A 21,200-nucleotide genomic window follows, 5' to 3' on the forward strand; every position below is an offset into this window, starting at 1 on the left:
CTTTTATGCCATACTAAGTCATGATATAATATTTCTTCATATTTTACATTAATAACCATTGTTTTTATATATCGTCTACAATTCTCTAATTACGTCTATTTGTTCAATTTTGTATATGATATCGAATATTCATCATAAATAGATTGTTTAAGATGCCAAAAAAATTATTTACTTGGTGAATATAATTCATCAAATATTACAAATACATCATTTAGTTAAATAAATAACCATAAACCAAAAATTCATATCCGCGCTGGCGCGCGGATCAGGGTCTAGTTTCCCTTAGAGTATGAGCTGGCCAAAATTAATAATAAAACCATACAAAAATATAATTTCACATTTGGTACTATATATTTGTAGAAACTTTTTATTCCGTTTAATATTTTCTAATTAGTTGGTTCATTTAATTTGCTTCCTACCTCATTTTTATAGCTGTCTTTTACAATTTCAGTAAAATAGTTTATACTGTAAGTATAATCTTAAGAAAATAATTCATTTTCAAAATTAAGGTTTAAAAGAAAAATCAGTTTGCACCAATACATAGAGCATAATGGTTTGTATTAGTATTGCTATTGTATGACTATCCAAATTCAATTTTGTATATTACATATTGTTTCACAAAAAAAAAAAATCAGTTACTTCCAGAATGAATGAGTGTTATAAACACCATTGTTACCTAGTTTCTTTAAGGAACTAAGTTATTAATTATGACCAATCAAAGTGACACATAGATTATTAATTAAAAAATATTAAATTAAATAAAAAATAGCTACAAAAAATAAAAACGCTAATTTTAACGATGCTAACGCTTCCAGCTAAACCCTAAACCCTAAATCTTAAATTCTAAACCCTATACCCTAAATTTTAAACCCAAATCCAAACCCCTAAACCCAAACCCTATACCCTAAACCCTAATCCTAGACCCTAAACTCAAATTATATACTCTGAACCCAAAAACTAGACTATAAATCTAAACTCTATACCATAAACCCAAGTCCTAGACCCTAAACCCAAACCGTAAACCTTAAACCCAAATTATATATCCTAAACCAAAAAAAATAACTATAAGTCCAAACGGTAAATCCTAAACCCAAACCGTAAATCCTAAACCCAAAATCTATACCCTAAACCCAAATCTTAGACCTAAAACCCAAATGGTAAACCCGAAACTCAAACCCCAAACTTAGATGCTATAGAGTTTGGGTTAAGGTTTACGGTTTGGGTTTAGAGTCTAAGACTTGGGTTTAGGGTATAGGACTTAGGTTTATAGTCTATTTTTTGGGTTTAAGGTATATAATTTGGGTTTAGGGTCTAGGATTAGAGTTTAAGGTTTACGGTTTGGGTTTAGGGTGTATGACTTGTGTTTAGGGTATAAAATTTAGGTTTATAGTCTATTTTTGGGTTTATGGTACATAATTTGAGTTTAGGGTCTAGGATTAGGGTTTAGGGTATAGGGTTTGGGTTTAGGGGTTTGGATTTGGGTTTAGAATTTAGAGTATAGGGTTTAGAATTTAAGATTTAGGGTTTAGGGTTTAGCTGGAAGCGTTAGCGTCGTTAAAATTAGCGTTTTTATTTTTTCTAGCTATTTTTTGTTTAGTTTAATGTTTTTTAATTAATAATCTATGTGTTATTTTGATTGGTCATAAATGATGGAGTGAATTTAAAGGTTCACCACTCTAAGTTCCATTCTTTCTTTAAAGAGGTAAAAATCTTTACCAATTAAATCAGTATAAAATGTCTATAAGAAACTTTAATTCAACAGTTTAATACTTACAATGCATGTGTTGAAAGGAGAGTTGAATCATAGGTGGATTAATCATAGTTGAATATTTTCAACTAGTTGAATCGAACATGGGTGGAGAGAGAGAGTCCACATGTCATATTATTATTAGAGTTAAAAATTGAAATTTGAGGAAGAAAGAGAATGAAATAATTTATTTTGTTTTTTCCACCTCCATTATTTGATGTCATTTATTTCATAGTAAATTAATTTTTATATTTATATTTTAATCATAAAATTTCATCATTTTTCATACTCTATTAATAGAAATTTGTTTCATTTTATTTGGACATATATTTATAAATAGAGATTAATCTCATTCATTTGGTGTTTTAAAACTTTTTTTGTTAAATAAATTCCAATAACATTTTTTTAACAATTTTAATTTTGTATTGTATAAAAATAGTTAAGAATATGAATATAAATATGAAATAAATTAAAAGTATTTAAAACTATGTAACTTTTGTTATAAACTTAATTATAATCAATGATATTATTTTAAATGTTATTTATTATTTTAAAATATAAATATTAAAATATTTTAAAATATTTCAAGTTTAATATTATAATATATTATTAACAATAAAAAAAGATAAAAATATGAAATAAAAATAGTGGGGTAGGGTGTTGAATTTTATTAAACAAAACCATTGTAGGTAGAAAAAATTAGATGGTTGTTGAATTATGATGTGGAAGAAAGAAAAGATGATATGAAATGTAAAAAGTGTAGTTTAGGATGTTGAAAAATTCTGACCATTGTACATAGTCTTAGACCAAGTGCAATGGCGTGTTGAAAAAATTAATTCAACAGTTGACCAAATGCAGTGGTGTGTTTAATCAAACGTTTAAAATGATTTGGCACACAACTAGCTGAAAAAATTAAACCCGTTGAGAGGGAGAGAGACAGTCTGATGTGGCATAGTTCCATTGGCCAAAGAGAAAGTGGTTCTGCCGACTTTTCTTTGATTGGCTGTGTTTTAGTTTTTTTTTTTTCCTCTTCTACATTATTTCATTCAATTATTGTATATTAAAATATTTATTTTAAAAAAAAATTATATCAAAATTTATCATATTTCATACTCTATAAATAGAGACTTGTTTCATTAGATTTGGACACAGAAAAAAAAACCATCTTTAGCCTCTCATAACTCTCGTTTCTATATTTTTTCTATCTTCTTTGAAAAAATGGATCCCAACCAAAACTCTTCTAATAACATCCAAAACCCTTCAAACAACCCTTTTAACTATCCGAATCCCAACAACTATCTATTCCAAAATCCGTTTCCTAACCCCAACCAACCCCAAAACATACCAAATTATGGTTTTCCACCAAGTTTTTTCACGCCATCGGCTGTTCCAAACTACCATCCATATTATGGTTCGCCAATGTCATATTCATCTCAACCACCCACTTATTCTTCTACTCCAACGGATAAGGAAATTGCTTCGAATGTTGGAGCAACTGAATTTCCCGAGTTTTCTACACAAATGACTCTTGGTGGTATAAGTGGGGTTAATGAAGCAACTCTTGGAGCAGACAGTTCAGCCTCTGCTACCCGAAAAAGCGTCAAATGGACAACTGAGCAAAATTTGGTGCTATTGAGTGGGTGGATCAAATACGGAACAAACAGCGTTGTTGGCAGAAACCAGAAAAGTGAATCATTTTGGGGCAAAATTGCTGAGTATTGTAATGAACATTGCTCATTTGATCCTCCGCGCAGTGGAGTTTCATGCAGAAATCATTACAACTACATAAACCAAAAATTGTCAAAATGGATTGGCGCTTACGATAACGCTAAGCGTATGCAACAAAGTGGGTGGTCGGAGCAAGATGTATTGGCGAAAGCGCAAGAAATCTATTCAGGTGGTGGTACCGGAAATTTCAATTTAATGAAAGAATGGATCGCTGTCCGTGATCAACCACGTTATGGTAGTCAAGTTGGAGGGAATAGTGGCTCTAAAAGCAGTGGATCTAAGAGAGCCCACGATAGTGATGCTAGTGACTCTAACTCTGTTGGATCCACTGCTCGTCCAATGGGAAGGGATGCAGCAAAGAAAAAAGCTAAAAAGAAAGGCAAGAGCGTAGCCCTGGAAGTGGTCAACGAAGATTTTAATGAATTCAAACAAATCAAGGCTCAAGAGTTTGAACGCTTGGAAAAATTAGCCATGTTGCAAGAGGAGGCAAACGAAAGGCGAAAGGAGGCAATCCAAAGGCAAGAGGAGGCAAACCAAAGGCAAGAGGAGGCAAATCAATTGATGAAAGAAAAAACTCGGGCTAAGAAGATGAAGATGTGGCTGAAGCTAAGTGAAAAGGAACATCTCAATGACCAGAGCAACGAGTTGTTCCAACAGTTGAGCTACGAATTATTTGGAAAATAATTGTAGTCACAAGTGGTTTCTGCATCATCCCACTCCATGCTTGTCTGCACCATGTCACTTCATGCTTTTGTAATGTTTGTTGTAATTTTCTCCTTTAATAATGTTGTTGTCTGTTGATGTTTTAATAATGTATTGTTATGTTATGGTTTAATAATATAAAATCTTATCCGTCAATTTCGGTTTTAAATGGGAGAATCTTATCTTATAATCACTCAACATGGTTAATAAAGCTGTCGAGTGCCCGTGACTTTTCAATCAATGCTATCCGTCAATTTCGGCTTTAAATGGGAGAATCTTATCTTCTAACCACTCAACACGATTTAATAATGTTGTCGAGTGCCCGTGACTTTTCAATCAATGCTATCCGTCAATTTCAGTTTTAAATGGGAGAATCTTATCTTCTAACCACTCAACACGATTTAATAATGCTGTCGAGTGCCCATGACTTTTTCTTCAATGTAAAAATCTTATCCTCCAACCACTGAACATGATCTATCGATTTCATTGTCTTATAAATAAAGACTCATTCTTTATTGATGTACCAATACCACAATGGATCCATCGGAAATTCCTTTTGATATGGATCCTTCAGAACTTCTTTTTGATATCGAAGCTTACAAAAGACAATCTGAAATTGAAGAAAGGTATATCCTCAACCAGTTTAGAGAGCGTCGAAAGAAAATCGAGGAAGACTATCCACCTCGTAGCAAGAGGAGATACCACAAGAGAGATCATGCAGCGGCAAATCAAAGATTGATTGACGACTACTTTTCCAATCAACCTACATATGATGATACAATGTTTCGTCGACGATTTCGGATGCGGAAACATGTCTTTCTCCGAATTGTAGAGGACCTATCAAGAAGTGACGATTACTTCACTCAACGATTTGATGCAGCAAATAAAGAAGGTATATCTCCACTAGCGAAATGTACCACAGCCATGCGGATGTTAGCATATGGTATGGCAGCCGACGCAGTTGATGAATACATCAAAATTGGAGGTACAACAGCTTTGGAGTGCTTGCGTAGGTTTTGTAAGGGAATCATACAATTGTACAAGCAAGTGTATCTGAGAGCCCCAACTGAAGATGCCCTACAAAGAATTTTGCATGTTAGTGAAATGCGAGGGTTCCCGGGAATGATTGGGAGTATTGATTGCATGCACTGGGAATGGAAAAATTGTCCTAAAGCGTGGGAAGGACAATATACTCGGGGAGACAAGGGAACTACCACAGTTATTCTTGAAGCGGTCGCAACCCATGATCTATGGATCTGGCATGCTTTTTTTGGATGTCCAGGCACATTGAACGATATAAACGTTCTAGATCGTTCACCAGTGTTCGATGATGTTGAACAAGGAAATACTCCAAGAGTGAACTTCTTCGTGAACCAACGACCTTACAATATGGCGTACTATCTAGCTGACGGTATATATCCTTCTTATCCTACTTTCGTCAAATCGATTAGGCTTCCACAGAGTGAACAAGACAAGTTATTTGCACAAGTTCAGGAGGGATGTCGGAAGGACATTGAACGTGCATTCGGAGTGCTGCAGGCTCGATTTAAAATCATTCGGGAACCAGCTCGCTTGTGGGAAATTTCTTGCTATCATAATGAGGTCATGTATCATATTGCATAATATGATTGTTGAGGATGAACGAGATACATATGCTCAACTCTGGACCGATTATGATCAATCTGAGGCAAGTGGATCTAATGCCCCACAACCATTCTCGACCGAAGTGTTACCTTCATTTGCAAATCACGTGCATGCTAGATCTGAGTTGCGGGATTCAAATGTGCATCACGAACTGCAAGCAGATCTAGTCAAACACATATGGCAAAAATTCAGCATGTTCCGTGGTTAGAAAGATTTCCAAGTTTGTGAGTTGTGTTTATTGTACTAATTATGTTATGTGTTTTATTATTTGTGTTGTGTGCTTATTAATGTATTGTATTAAATTTTAAATTTTCGTAATTCTACTTTTTAATAATAATTCTTTATATTTCATGTCTTAAATAATTGATATTTTTATTAAAATTATAAAATTAAACATAAATTATTTAATCATTTATATAGCTCTTAAGTATTGTAATTTAATTTAAACTAATAATAATTATTAATATGTAATTACAAAATAAAAGATGTAAAACAAAACAAAAAAAATGGAAAATAAAAATTGTAGGGTAGGGTGTTGAATTTTATTTTAAATAAACCATTGTAGAGTATAAAAAATGAGTGGGTGTTGAATTATTAGTTGGAAGAGAGAGAAACTGATGTGGAAGAAAGAGAAGATGATGTGGAGGGCGTTAGTGCGTTGAATCTATCGTATATAGTTTAAGAAGAGAGCCAAGGACTCAAGGCCTAGCTAGGTTCATCCCCAAAAAAAAGTTATAGCTAAAAACCAAATTTCGTAGAAAAACGTGTTAAAAAGGCAATTCTGGAAGCTGCATTATTTGGTCTTCCTGATTAGTATTTATATATTAAAAAGAATGGTCCTCCCCTCTCACCTAAGGAGACAGACAGAACCATTTGTTTTCTTTAGGCACCATTCTTCACAATATAAAAAAGCTAACCAGTAAACAATACAAGAAAATAAATTATTTTTGGACAACCACAAAATCCTACGGAGATCTGGCATTGTTAAAGCTCAAAGTGTAAAACTATGGATCCATATCAGAATCCCAGCCCGAAAGGGTACCAGAGACAGAGGCCATTTGGCTCAGCCGGTGAAGGTGGCAGCAGCGGCGGCTCCGATATACCCCGTGAAATAGATGACAATAAGAAGAAAAAGAAGCTTCTCCACCGCGACATCGAACGCCAGAGAAGACAAGAGATGGCTACACTCTTTGCTTCGCTTCGTTCTCACTTACCTCTCCAATACATTAAGGTTTCTATTCTTACTCACTTTTTTCTCAAATTTTATTATTTTCCGTATACTGTTTTTCTAACAAAAGAAACTTAGGTTTGGTGAGATGTGGCTTTTAGGGTTATGAATATGTCTTTTATTTTCATTGAATTGTTAGGGGAAGAGAGCTGTTTCGGATCATGTAAACGGAGCGGTGAATTTCATTAAGGACACGGAAACACGGATTAAAGAACTTAGTGCAAGAAGAGACGAGCTAAGCAGAGAAACATGTCATACATATAAATCGAGTCCGGATCCGGCAAGAACTGGATCCGAGTTAGGCAAATCGTATCCGGCGAGTGTGATGGTGCAACCATGCGTGAGCGGTTTCGAAGTGGCGGTGAGCAGCAACTCGTCAGGTCCCGAAGCTTTGCCACTCTCAAGAGTGCTTGAGACACTTCAGGAGCTAGGACTTGAAGTCATCAGCTGTCTCACCACAAGAGTCAATGAGAGGCTCATGCACACTATTCAAGTCGAGGTATTGTCACAAGTTATACAACATGCCATGTAAATTGCAATTAGTCTAGGGGTTTCACTATATTTAACTATATTTAACACAGGTTAATAGTTTTGGATGCCTGGACTTAGCTTGGTTGCAGCAGAAGCTAGTTGAGGAGTTGATACTTTAGACGGGGTACTATAATACTTATTAATCATAACATTTGTAGTCCTAAAGACTTGTTCATCGTATGATCTCTCTTCCAAAAGAACTCTTAATTTTATATGTTGGTTTGAATTTGTAACCCAATATATATAAACTCATTTCCAATTTATTTTCTTTATATAGATTTGGTATTGAAGCTTGTTAGTGGATATAAGAAAAGCGTTTTTTGTAGATACCATCTGTTCGTTGCTCCAATAGGTTATTCTCTTGCTCCTACATATATAATTAACTAATGTTTGAAATATTTATAGTGCATCAATATATGTTAAGTTCGATAGGCCGTATCTATATTTTTATGCATCATACAAGAGAGCTATAGTTGATGTTCTAACTAATTTCATGGTATGCTAAATGCAGAAATATCTAAAGCATTCATGAAACTTCATCTTGGAAAGCTGGCCATGAAATATACTCTTGGATGGAGGCATAGCCTCGGTTTAAACAAATTCAAGTTCGTGTTGCAGTTTTTTGTTTTGATAAGTGCGTATTGCAGTTATGTTTCAAAAGGATTTTATGCATGGGTAGGTCATAAAGTTCACCATCATTCAACGCAGAACCGTAAAGACTGAGGTTGTGATGTTTGCAATAGATCATTTTTCTCACAATAAGGTTTTTGTGTGTGTTGCTTTACATTTGCTTCTTATCAGCTCCAAATTTCAGCTATCAGGTTTCCCTTTTATTATTAGCATCTTTTGTGCCATTTCATTGTTATGTGTTCATGCGGGTTTTTAGTATGTATATAAGGTTTTATATATATATAATTAATATAACTGAGAAGGAACAACCGCTATTTCTGCGACATAATGAGTTATCAAACTATGAAGTAGTAATACAAAACGCTATCGAGAAACCCAATCGTTTGAGCAATTCAAAAGTGGTAGATAAAAGATCAGATAAGTGTACGTATATTACGCATTCATACACTAAATGGTACAAATGAAATGACATCGGCATCACCAATTTTCATATGACTATATACGTAAGTCAGTAAGTGTCAGGATACGTGTAAAAAAAAACCCATAAGCACCATCAACTGACAACGTAAATGACATCACAAATGTACCTCTAGAATCATATATATACGTTTATATATCCAGTGAAATCCGGTAACTCGAATATAACGTTGACCAAAAAACTTGAATATAAGATATACCTATCATATTAAGGAGCCTAAGAATGTTACATGACATTTACATGCAAGCAAAAATGGGAGAATCCACTGTAATATTGCTCACTTACACATTGATATAAACAAATTGGTAAACGCTTATGATAATCACCCGATGATTGTTCCAATAAGGAAAAATCATATTGACATAAAGAAATCGCCTAAATTCAATGCATAGAACCACCTTCTGTTTATGAATCTTCATATTAATTTGTTATTCAGGATTTAAAATATTATTATAATTTAAGAAACTATAAAAGCTTATCTAATATACAATCACAAAATCTTGCTTTCTTTTGTAATTCACGATACGACACAATATTATACATGATACATATCCCCAAATCTTGGTTTCTTTTGCCTACGCATACCAAAAAGCATATAAATAGAATCACATATAAGTATAATAGTTTTAGATATGATTAATATCCACTTATATTATATATGTCTCACGAACTTAAGCCAAGTTGACAGCAGTTCAAATGTTTTAGGCACTTAAGAGATACGCATTATGAGTTGTTGAGATCTCCCTGATATTCGTTTGGTACCTTTAGCTATATCATTATTGGCAACTGAATGAATTATTAATCAACTTTGAGATGCTGTCCAACAAACTCATGATCATCAAATCAGATTGTTTTCCAATAAAGATTGTCTCAGACGTTTGATTTATCAAATTTTCATTAGATTAAGATTTGTAATATTGAAAGTTTTAAAACCAGGTATTTACATCCTGATATCCAGACAAACCAATAAAAACCGTTGAAAAATGCAAATTGCATGGCTCGATCACAGCTTTGATGGCATTTATCAATTAATTTTTAATTTTAAATCACACTATTGTTAGTATTTCATACAAAAAGATGTTTATCAATGGCAAGTTAATTTGATCGAGAATTTTTTTTGTACACGGATCTAATGGCGAGCTGCAATAATTAAGAGCAAGATCTGAGACAGCTTAGCTTAGTTATATGTGTAAGATGTTTTTTAGCTTTATAACACAAGTGTTGACCATGACTTATTTTATTGTGTGTGTGTCCGTGTGGGGTTTAATTTAGCCTCATAATATGATATCGATTTGTAGCCAAACATATCCACACGTGCTTCTCCATCAGTTGGTGTCAGGTCCAAGAGATTCAGATATGGGAATGACCCGATTTTTCTTTTTCGTGATTCAATAATCAATAGATTATGATCTACAAGGGCGATCTCTTACTTACTCAGTCGATGGTTTTTGGATGGAAAGTCGTCATATATACAGTGGCGAAGCCAGGTCGTAAGGCATGGGGGCAAGTGCACCCATTGTAAGGTGTGGGGGCAAGTGCACCCACGATTATTTTAAAGTTCAAAATTGTGTACATATAAACATCAAAATTATGTTAGAGCATGCCCATTGAGAAAAAAATAATACAATATTGTGAGCTTAATGAACTGGTCTCGTCGGGGTTCATCCGCAAGAGGCGGTTCATCACTGTTTTCGTGGGTCCCACGACACGTGGCGACCCACGATTGGTTACTTTATTAATATTTTTTTTTTAAAACAAAAAAATAAAAAAATATAAAAGAAAAATCCATGTGGCAAACTCCACCCCGCATCGCTAATGGGGATGGTTTTAGTTCATATGATAAAAAGCAGCTTGTGCACCCGTACTTTGATACACTAAAATTGGATCTTTGTCTACTGTTAAGTTAACAGTATAGTTGAAATATCTTTAGATTCAATTACAGAGGACCAGTTCACACTTTTTCTTTATGGGATCATAATAAAGCTAAAACAGAAGTGGAGTTTTAAAGGAGTAAGGTAACGTAAAGAACAAGTAACAAGTGAGGTTGTTTTCGAATTGATTAAAGGCGCTAGTCTAGGGTTTCTTCTTCGGGTAAGGAAATCGCAAACCAAGCAATTATTCAAGTCCAGTTTACACAAGTCTAAACTCGGATCACTCAGGTTGAAACAACCCACTGTCGTGGTGTTGGTTGAAACAACCCACTGTCGTGGTGTTGATTCCTTTGCAGATCGGTCTTGATACCTAAACTCTCGTTTGGACCAAGACGCGATAGCAAGCTTTAGAGATCAAGTCCGATATGTTCACAATACACCCTAATATCTACTCTCCCTGACTTGGGATGAAAAGCTCATTCAAATCATATCAAGTTATCAACCAACGGTTAGCTAAATTGATTAACCCTAATTTATGACTAAGTGATCAGCTCAATGTAAGCAATAAGAACATATATGAATGTAGACAATCTTTAGATGACTTATTTATGATTCAGCTCGCGAATCCCAAACCCTAGAACCCTAAACTAACTCGGTGACTACTCAGTCATAACACAATAACATAGAAGCATGATTTCTGAATAATACTGCATATAATAGATAATAGAAATCAGAGAGTTCAAGATAATCTTCTCTAGGAGATAGATGAGGCCTTCTCCCTTACAAGTAGCAATTGCCAAATCACAGAGCTCTCTAGGCCTTTCTTGCGTAAAAACTAAAGTAAGGTCATAAAGTAAATAAAAGAAGAATATATACATGAGCCACATGCGGTTAGAGGGAAAAATAGGGAAAACTAGGGCAAATCCCGAAATATTTGGAAACTTCCTTAAAAATCTCTGCCGCTGGAACATGCACTCGGGCTGCTCCGCTCGACTGTTCTGCGTGAAAAACTCTAAATTACATTATTTTTCTCCTCGTTTCCTCCAACTGGTCTATCTCCCATCCAATGCAACTCCAGACCTGAAATGACTCAGAGAAACCAAAAAGACTCGATAAAATCTTGAAAACTATCAGTAACACATACATATAATGTGTCAAAAACACAATATATGTATCTTTCTTTTTTTAATAGCAACAGTGCACTCACCCATCAAATCAAATAGTCTAGATTCGTCCCTGCATATATATACATATGATTCTAAAAGGTTTTATAAAACACGCATAATGCTTAACTAGTATTATATTCCATCTATTATTTCATGTTACTTTCTATACAATTATGTACTATACTACTATATAAAATACTAGGGGCAGAGCAAGCGCAGAGATCTTAAAAATACTTGAGTTATAGTAGTTGAATCATATTAGTGTAGAAGAAGAAGGGTGAAGAGATTTATAAGAAGAAAAAGAGTGAAGAAATTTTTAATTTTCTATTAGTGCACATGTGTAATGTTCGAAATTCTTTAATGTTTTGAGTGATTGTTAAGAAAAACCTCATTGAGAAGTATAGTAGATACTTCTTGATTAGTGAGCTTAAGCATCTCCTTGTTGAACACCACAAAAGTGGTATAATTATTTCTATTATCAATCAATAATCACGGTATCTGTGATAAACAATAATATGACTGATCTGAATGCATAAAATAATGACTTGTTTTTCTTTAAATGAGTATGAAAACTTTTTATCTTATAACACTGGAGAGATGCGACAGATCTCTCTAGCTTTTGGTTGCAGTGAGTGCAAGAGACATAGTACCGGCGTTTTTGGCTCTAGACCTCAACAATCCGGGCTTTGCAAATAACATAAGCTTTCTGTGTATCAAGAAAAAAGATGTATCATTTTATATTATAATTTGAAAAAGGAAGAGATTTTAAACTATGTTGTAAGCCTAGCTAGTCTCTAGCGGTACAAAGCCCAAATTGTATTTTAGACATAAAACTGGAGTTTAAACATAAAACTCATTTTTTTTTGTTCACAAACATAAAACTTTCTAATGTGGGTAAAACCTTTCCAGAAAAACGTACACTATGTGATTAGCCTAATGGTTATCAAATTAAGTATTGACCAATCTTAGATAGTTTTTTTTTTTTACTGAATTTTTGCATTAATATAAAGGTAGCAAGAAGGCTTTTTGTTAGTCCCTTCTAGTGATTACAAAATAGATAGATGGCTTGTAGTTTTGAAAATAATAGAACCCATTATGGACCCAAGTTGAACGAAGCCCAGTAAGTGCGATGATGCCCATAGAAAAGTGTGAAGAGCAGCCCAAGTAAGAGCCCAACCAGAGAGGTATGAGACAGAAGAAAAGTCGTCACTTTCGTAAAATCCGACGAAACTGATCAAAACAGAGAGAGCCAATCTTGCATTATTGTTGACGAAGAACGTGGATTTTGGGTCCTTAAAGAGGAGATTCTGTTCTTCACCACCAAGTGTATTCGGATAAAGACTGAAGAAGAGGAGGAGAAGATGTTGGAGTGAAGCCGTTGGTTCCTTTCCCTAAGTTAAATATATGAATTAGTTGTTTTCCGATACTTCCACTACACATGGTCTATTAGGAGGAGATTTAAGTAACTAACTGAAATCAGTTAAATTTTTAAGAACTCAGTTTCAAGAACAGACGGAAAGCTCAGCATGATACATAGATCTCAGTACACAAAATAGGAAAAGAATTCAAGGAGCTTTATAGACAAAAGCTCAAATCTCAAACTCAGAAGATCGTGTCTGTTATGGTTGTTGGTAGAGATGATGATAACATTTATCATCGTAGGAAGCTGTTGGGTGGGAAATGTCTTAATGGGTTCTGTAGCAGCAGCTCTGTTTCTCTACAATTTTTATAAAAAAGTAAACATTGTTAGATACACAAGGCGTGATTGTTTGGTGAATGAACCAAGAGGACCTTATGCTTACACTTTTTTAATCTCACGGCCATCACTAAGCGGCAGACCTTGTGATGACGATGATGAGTTAGTTTCACTCTTCCTCTTCTCTCCTACCTCTATGCAATTTCATAATCAAAAACTCAATAACAAAACATCTCTGCCCTGCTGCGAAAACATTCATATTTTGTCTAACTTACTCTGTAGATTCTTCTTCTTCATCAACAAAAACTAAAGGAGGAAGTAGAGGCTGCAGGAATTCTCGCAATAGGTTTCGGAGGAACCTGCGAGGATACATAGAAATGCAGTTAAATCGCTATTGTAGAACTAAGTTAGTTTTGTTTGTTAGGAAATACGCGGTCAAATTTTGCGGTAAACCAGAATTTATGGGAGCGGGAAAAAGAGCACATACACAAAATTGTTAACGGAGTTCGGCCAATGTTGCCTACGTCTCCGGACCTGCTACAGATCTTTTATTATCAACCAAGGAAATTTTACAAGCTCACAACTCACACCCCGATCCCAAATACACTCAGAAATTACTCGTAATTTCTTAAAGAAGATTTTTTGTGAGAAAAAAAGTTTTTTTTTTCTCTCTCTCTCACGTTTTTCTCTTCTTCTTCTCTTCTTGTTTTGGGATGATTTTCCCCTTCTCCTTCATGCATCTATTTATAGGAGGGGATTTGTGAGTTGGTGGTGAGTTGGTGTAACAACCAAACTTACCAACCAAAAAACCAAAGAGAAAAAAAAAAACGTGTTCTTCACCATCACCAACTTGCATGCGTTGATATTTTTGACCAACAATCTCCCACTTGAAGACTGATTTCAATCTGTCTTCACACCTTGATCAATGTAGCAGGTCTTCTCAGCTTGTTACTCTGACAAGCCAACTGAGGTTGCACACAACCTCAGTTTGTCATACGGCACGACCTTCGTCAACATGTCTGCCGGATTCTTGCTTCCTGGGATCTTCTCAAGCACCAACATTTCATCTTCCAACGCTGATCTGATGAAATGATACCGACGATGTATGTGCTTCGTCCGAGCATGGTAAACCGGATTCTTTGCCAAATCGATGGCACTTTTACTGTCACAGTACAACACACCTTCCCTTGGTCATGGCCTAGCTCTTCTAGAAAAGACTGTAGCCATATCATCTCTTTTGTTGCCTCCGTTACCGCAACATACTCAGCTTCACAGCTTGATAGAGATACAATTTTCTGCAACTTTGAAACCCAACAAATTGCAGTACCGCCAAAGGTGTAGACATACCCGGTTGTGCTCTTCGTGCTGTCAATGTCACCTCCATTGTCAGCATCAACATATCCCTGCAATCCCGTCTTAGACTTCGTGAAACATAGCGATAAACTTGGATTTCCTTTTAGATATCTGAAAATCCACTTAACGGCTTCCCAATGTTCCTTCCCTGGATTGCTCATAAATCTGCTGACGACTCCCACTGCATGTGCAATGTCTGGCCTTGTACATATCATCGCGTACATCAGGCTGCCAATAGCAGAAGCATATGGAACTTTATCCATACATGCCATCTCGTCTTCCGTCTTTGGAGACTGTTCTCTGGATAACCGAAAGTGACTTGCCAGGGGAGTACTAACTGGCTTCGCGTCATCCATGTTAAACCTCTTGAGGACTTTCTTCACATACTCCTCTTGTGATAGCTTAAGACCTTCCTTGCTCCTACTGATTCTCATCCCTAGAATCTGTCTTGCTTCTCCAAGGTCTTTCATCGCAAACTCTTCTGAGAGTTTTGTCTTCAAGCTATTGATCTCGTGCAAGTCTGCTCCTACTATCAGCATGTCATCGACATATAGGAGCAATATCAAGTAGGACTCTTCAAGCGTCTTGAAGTAACAACAGTGGTCAGCTTCACACCTCAAGAAACCAACGCCTTTAATAAAGCTATCGAACCGTTTGTACCACTGTCTTGGAGCTTGTTTTAAGCCGTACAAACTCCTTTTTAGCTTGCAAACAAGGCTTTCCTTCCCTTTGATCTCAAAGCCTTCGGGTTGCTTCATATAAATTTCCTCATCCAAATCACCGTGAAGAAATGCCGTCTTCACATCCATTTGTTGAAGATGCAGACCTTCTTGTGCTACCAGCCCAAGAACCGTTCTGATGATCACCATCTTGACTACAGGAGAGAAGATTTCAGTGTAGTCAACGCCTTCTTTTTGTTGGAATCCCTTCACAACAAGCCTTGCTTTATAGCGCTTACTTCCATCAGGTTCTTCTTTTATTCGGTAGACCCACTTATTATGCAATGCCTCTTTCTCCTTAGGCAAATCTGCTAACTCCCACGTGTGATTGGATAACAACGAGTCCATCTCGTCGTTCATTGCAAGCTCCCACTTGGTCGACTCATCAACTTGCATAGCTTCCTCATAACATTCAGGCTCGCCTCTGTCTGTGAGCAGAATGTAGTTGAGCGATGGAGAGAATCTTACTGGCTTTCTGATGATTCTGCTTGACCGTCGTAACTCCGTGACTGGTGTATATGGGACCACTTCAGAATCATCACTTTCTTCAGCCTCACCACTCTCGTCTTGAGAGATTTCTCCTTCTGCTGTTGCGGTATCCTGTGGCAACTCCGGTGTCAGGATATCTTCTAAGTCAACAGCTCCAGGCTCTTTCCTCTCTGAGCCTTCTCTTAGCTTATCCTTGTACAACGCTTCTTCGTTGAACACAACATTTTGCTGCGGATGATCTTCCGATTTTCGTCATCCCAAAACCGGTAACCAAACTCCGTGTCACCATAACCGATGAAGTAACACTTTTTAGACTTCGAGTCAAGTTTACTTCTTGCAGCATCGTCAATGTGAACATAAGCTAAGCAACCAAACACCTTTAGATAAGAAAGGTTTACTTTCTTTCCGCTCCAAACTTCTTCAGGGATCTTAAATCCCAATGGTACAGACGGTCCTCTGTTTATTAAGAAGGCTGCGGTACTGATTGCATCTGCCCAAAACGTCTTTGGTAATCCACAGTGCAATCTCATGCTCCTTGCACGCTCGTTCAAGGTTCGGTTCATCCTTTCCGCTATTCCATTCTGTTGAGGCGTTCCAGGAATAATCTTCTCCATCTTGATCCCGTTATCAGCGCAGTATCTCGTGAACTCGCCGCTGATATACTCACCACCATTATCAGACCTTAGACACTTCAACTTGAGATTCGTCTCAATCTCAACCATGGTTTTCCATCTCTTGAAAAACGAGAACACTTCATATTTGTTCTTCATGAAGTAGACCCACACCTTTCTTGTGGAGTCATCAATAAAGGTCACATAGTAGTACGAACCTCCTAGCGATGCAACATGAGCGGGTCCCCACACATCTGTGTGCACCAGCTCTAACTTCTCAGATTTTGGCTATCTTCCTCCTTTTAAGAAACTAACCCGTTTCTGCTTTCCAAGGATGCAGCTTTCACACATCTGATGATCCACCATCTTCAGATCCGGAAGAGCGCCATTTGCCACCATGAGTTTCATCCCTTTCTCACTCATGTGCCCCAATCTACAATGCCACAACTTGGTCTGTTTGGCATCCTCAACAACAGTAACAGTGTCTTCATAGCTCGTCGTCATATAAAGAGTACCTCTTTTATGACCTCTAGCAACCACCATGGAACCTTTTCTGACTCTCCAGGCTCTACCACCAAAATTAACATCGTGCCCCGTATCATCAAGTTGACCTACTGAAATCAGATTTCGCATCAACTTTGGCACATGTCTGACCTTCGTAATCTTCCACACACGTCCGTCTGACATCTTCAGGTTGATATCTCCAATACCAACTATGTCCAAAGGTAATCCATCAGCAAGATATACCTTTCCGTAATTTCCCGCAACATAATTTTCCATGATGTTATGGTGCGGTGTGGTGTGGAATGACGCTCCTGAGTCAAGAACCCATGAATCGACTGGGCTATCAACATCGGAGATTGACGCTTTGGTGTTATTTCCAGCTGCACCACGAGCTTCACTTTTCCTCGAAGAATCGACAGACACTACCAATGCATCAGCGATTTCACGTGTCACTGCATTGGCTCCGCCTCTAGTATTGTCTTCCTCCTTCGGTGGTGCTCGACAATTCTTCTTGATGTGACCTGTCTTTCCACAATTCCAGCACTCTGCAGGCTGTCGGAATTTAGACTGACCCCGTCCATTCCTTGACTTCGATCTGCCATTACTCCGGTTATTTCTATCTGGGTTTCTCCCTCTGTTTTCCACGTTGAAAGCAGAGCTCGTTGATGCCTCCCCAGAGTCTATCCTTCGAACTTCCTCAGCAAGGATACGATCTCTAACATCATTGAATTTGAGCTTTTGAGTACCCACAGAGTTACTAACCGCTGCCCTCATTGGCTCCCAACTATTTGGCAGAGATGCCAACAAAATCAGTGCTCGCACTTCATCTTCAAACTCGATTTCAACTGATGACAGTTGGTTGACAATCGTGTTGAACTCGTTCACATGTGCGGCAACCAGGCCACCTTCTTCCATCTTCAAATGAAAGAGTTTCTTCATGAGAAACACCTTATTGTTTGCCGAAGGTTTCTCATACATATCAGAGAGAACTTTCATGAGCCCTTCCGTGGTCTTCTCCTTCGCAACGTTGTGAGCAACGTTTTTCGACGGTGTTAACCTTATAACACCCAGAACTTGTCTGTCAAGGAGCTCCCACTCATCATGATCCATCTTCTCAGGCTTCTTGCTCAGCGGTTGATGAAGCTTCTTTCCGTACAGATAATCTTCAATTTGCATTCTTCAAAATGCATAATCTGTACCGTCAAATTTCCCGATACTGTGCGCCAAACTGTCTTCGCCTCCCATCGTTTCTGGAACCACCGTGTATTAGAACACCTTCGTCGACAAACCGATGTTACCGATAAAATTCACTATTCACGAAGTAGTGTTCATGTGAATAGTAACCCCACAAAAAATTTGACCGATCACCGTAACTCAGGCTCTGATACCAGTTGTTAGGAAATACGCGGTCAAATTTTGCGGTAAACCAGAATTTATGGGAGCGGGAAAAAGAGCACACACACAAAATTGTTAACGGAGTTCGGCCAATGTTGCCTACGTCTCCGGACCTGCTACAGATCTTTTATTATCAACCAAGGAAATTTTACAAGCTCACAACTCACACCCCGATCCCAAATACACTCAGAAATTACTCGTAATTTCTTAAAGAAGATTTTTTGTGAGAAAAAAAGTTTTTTTTTTCTCTCTCTCTCACGTTTTTCTCTTCTTCTTCTCTTCTTGTTTTGGGATGATTTTCCCCTTCTCCTTCATGCATCTATTTATAGGAGGGGATTTGTGAGTTGGTGGTGAGTTGGTGTAACAACCAAACTTACCAACCAAAAAACCAAAGAGAAAAAAAAACGTGTTCTTCACCATCACCAACTTGCATGCGTTGATATTTTTGACCAACATTGTTTAGGAGGTTAGAGCAGAGTCAAAACTATTTTCAAGGTAATGAATTGTTTTCTTTGTTCCTCCCTGCTCTCTGCCTCCAAGCATTAGCCAAGCATTACTCTGGTTTTGACTTTTCTGATTCCGGATGATTCCCCGGTGTAGATAGATAAAGGTGTATTGGATGAGCTGCACACATATCATTGTGAGTTGCACAATACGTAAGAATCTGATGAAGTTTGTATATGCTTAACCTTAAAAAAAGGAGAGGAAAACATAAATCCCTTGCTGATTTGGCTTTGGTTTCTTGGCTTGTGGTCCTAACGCTTGCCTTCCTGTATCTACAAAAAATCATTGTCATGCAAGAGAGCTTATTAAAAAAATCCTTTTAGTGATTTCAAAAGGTAAAAGTTATTGCAACTCATTATTATTATCAACCCTAGACTTTATGCGAATTGCAATACGTTATTATTACGATAAAGATGTCCTCTGCAAAAAAAAAAAAAAAAAAAAAAAGTCAAACAAAATCAAGGTTTCGGTTAATTACGGTAAATAGAGATTGAAGATTAAGATCACGACCAACAATGATCTGGGCAGATCTACCGACTTGGAGAGCGTCAAAGGCGGAGTGCGCGAGAACAACATCGGAGGAGGCCATCTCTGAGAAACTTTCTACGCTTTAGAATATGATAAACTGACAAAGATTCCGAGCGGTAATCATCTTCTCAAGACGCTGATATATATAGATTTCACCCACGCGAAGGATTGATTATGTGAGGAAAGTAACAACGGTGAAGCCCTAATTTTGGATTATTCACTAAACACAACGTTTAATGCATGAGTGAAACAAAGCGCGGTTGGCCCAAATCAGCTCAGACGACAATCACAATCGGATCAACCTTAACCGAACAAACCCTAGGAACAAAAAAAAAACGAAAATCAAATAATAAATGGGACCCACAAACTTAATATTTTGCATCAGTGGATGCCCCCGAGAAAAGAGGAAAGAGTGGCGTTATATATACTAGGGTTAAATCCGTCCTACGGGCGGGTGAGCAATTAAAGAACAACTAAACATATTTCAAAGTTTAGTATATATTTGAATATTGCTATGAACCAGATTGTGGATGGTTCATAACCAAAAGATTATGATTTGTAATCTTTTAATTTATCTATGACGGTGTAATCTCCTATATAAGGAACCTCTATGTTATGAATAAAGATAGTCTTTTCCATTATTTTTATAACACGTTATCAGCATGAAACTCTAAATCCCTAAGCTAATACCCAAATCGGAAAACCCTAAAATCCTAACCCTAGCCGGCGATCCGACGAACCCTAAAACCCGATCGCGTCTCTCGTTCCCGCATCTGTTCCAGCTCGCGTCCCCGATCAGCTTCAGCCCAAGGCGTTCCTGATCCTAGCTCAGACGTTCGCGATCCGAGAGCAGCTCCAGCACGCGAACTCTTCCTCGTTCGCGACAACATCGGACAGCTCGCGTCCGACGATCAAGGCGTTCCCGATCAAGCAACAAAGGACGTCCGCGACCCGATAGAAGCGACTCGATCCATTCCAGCTCGCGTCCCGTTCGTGTCCAGCTCGCAGCTCAACTTCTTTGGTGGTCCAATTCAACAATCATCTCAGGTTAAAAGGTAATTCAAAACCTAAGAACCCATAATCGAACATGGATTGATTGATAAAGAATGAAACCCTAAAACCCTAATCTTGATGAATCAAAACCATAGGGTAATAGATCAAAAATCCTAATTGAGTAAATCGAAGCTCTAAAAGTTCGATACCCCAAACCCTAAATCATGTTCCTACATGATTAAACCCCAAATCGGTTTTTACAAGTTAAAATCCGATAAACCCTAACCCTATATCTATAAACCTTAAATAATATAAGTATCAGAATTAATTATACTATAAATATCAAATCACATATTAAAACCCTAATCAAATATTTTGAAATCAAAACTGTTTTCGGTTTTGATCATTGAGGTTTTAAATCTGATTGAATCTGATGCTATGTTGCTAGAATTGTTTGACCGTTAAATTGATAGATTTATTTTCTCATCCTGCTTGGTTAATTGTTCATCTGATTTAAAATTGTTTAAACCGACCAGCCTGTTAAAACATTGATTGAATCCGATAGGTTGCTAGCTTGCTTTGCTTATATAATCCGATAGGTTGATAGATTGATTGAGGTTTACTTGTTTAAAATCTGAATGATCTGATTGCATGATTCTTGAGGTTTAATATCATCTGCTAGG

The 21,200-nt window shown here is 37.0% G+C and overlaps 3 protein-coding genes and 1 pseudogene across 5 annotated transcripts; 3 read left to right on the forward strand and 1 right to left on the reverse strand.

Moving 5' to 3' along the window:
• The first annotated feature begins 2,480 nt into the window (after positions 1-2,480).
• LOC125580144 (glutathione S-transferase T3-like) lies at positions 2,481-4,674 on the forward strand. Its single transcript, XM_048744189.1, has one exon. It carries the CDS (start codon positions 2,966-2,968, stop codon positions 4,157-4,159), a length of 1,194 nt encoding a protein of 397 aa, XP_048600146.1. The 5' UTR covers positions 2,481-2,965; the 3' UTR covers positions 4,160-4,674.
• A 32-nt stretch (positions 4,675-4,706) lies between these two features.
• Positions 4,707-6,265, forward strand: LOC106396039 (annotated as a pseudogene).
• Positions 6,266-6,447: 182 nt separating this feature from the next.
• On the forward strand, positions 6,448-8,434 carry LOC106444208 (transcription factor bHLH126). Of its 3 annotated transcripts, XR_001288194.3 has the most exons (5): positions 6,451-7,052; positions 7,189-7,548; positions 7,631-7,704; positions 7,858-7,932; positions 8,092-8,434. XR_001288194.3 is itself a non-coding variant. In XM_013885707.3 (4 exons), exons 1-3 carry the CDS (start codon positions 6,828-6,830, stop codon positions 7,697-7,699), a joined length of 654 nt encoding a protein of 217 aa, XP_013741161.2. In that variant the 5' UTR covers positions 6,453-6,827; the 3' UTR covers positions 7,700-7,704; positions 8,092-8,434. The 3 variants fall into 3 exon arrangements, 2 of the variants coding, with proteins under 2 accessions (XP_013741162.2, XP_013741161.2); XM_013885707.3 differs by lacking the exon at positions 7,858-7,932 and having other exon boundaries at positions 6,453-7,052; XM_013885708.3 differs by lacking the exons at positions 7,631-7,704; positions 7,858-7,932 and having other exon boundaries at positions 6,448-7,052.
• Positions 8,435-13,182: 4,748 nt separating this feature from the next.
• LOC106444209 (retrovirus-related Pol polyprotein from transposon TNT 1-94) lies at positions 13,183-16,704 on the reverse strand. Its single transcript, XM_048743684.1, has 5 exons — positions 16,314-16,704; positions 13,909-16,221; positions 13,697-13,780; positions 13,528-13,615; positions 13,183-13,442 (listed from the first exon to the last, which is right to left on the reverse strand). Exons 1-2 carry the CDS (start codon positions 16,702-16,704, stop codon positions 14,432-14,434), a joined length of 2,181 nt encoding a protein of 726 aa, XP_048599641.1. The 3' UTR covers positions 13,183-13,442; positions 13,528-13,615; positions 13,697-13,780; positions 13,909-14,431.
• Positions 16,705-21,200: the final 4,496 nt, after the last annotated feature.

Source organism: Brassica napus, chromosome C1, assembly GCF_020379485.1.
Source record: "Brassica napus cultivar Da-Ae chromosome C1, Da-Ae, whole genome shotgun sequence".
Classification (NCBI taxonomy): domain Eukaryota; kingdom Viridiplantae; phylum Streptophyta; class Magnoliopsida; order Brassicales; family Brassicaceae; genus Brassica; species Brassica napus.

What these genes read in the sequence shown, in the direction of transcription:
- LOC106444208 (XM_013885707.3), top strand. Translation starts at nt 6,828, where the DNA reads ATGGATCCATATCAGAATCCCAGCCCGAAAGGGTACCAGAGACAGAGG. An exon ending in TACCTCTCCAATACATTAAG is followed by an intron (nt 7,053 to 7,188) that starts GTTTCTATTCTT and finishes TTGAATTGTTAG; the next exon opens with GGGAAGAGAGCTGTTTCGGA. An exon ending in TGCACACTATTCAAGTCGAG is followed by an intron (nt 7,549 to 7,630) that starts GTATTGTCACAA and finishes TATTTAACACAG; the next exon opens with GTTAATAGTTTTGGATGCCT.
- LOC106444209 (XM_048743684.1), bottom strand. Translation starts at nt 16,704, where the DNA reads ATGGTTGAGATTGAGACGAATCTCAAGTTGAAGTGTCTAAGGTCTGAT. An exon ending in CATTGACGATGCTGCAAGAA is followed by an intron (nt 16,222 to 16,313) that starts GTAAACTTGACT and finishes GAAAATCGGAAG; the next exon opens with ATCATCCGCAGCAAAATGTT.
- LOC125580144 (XM_048744189.1), top strand. Translation starts at nt 2,966, where the DNA reads ATGGATCCCAACCAAAACTCTTCTAATAACATCCAAAACCCTTCAAAC.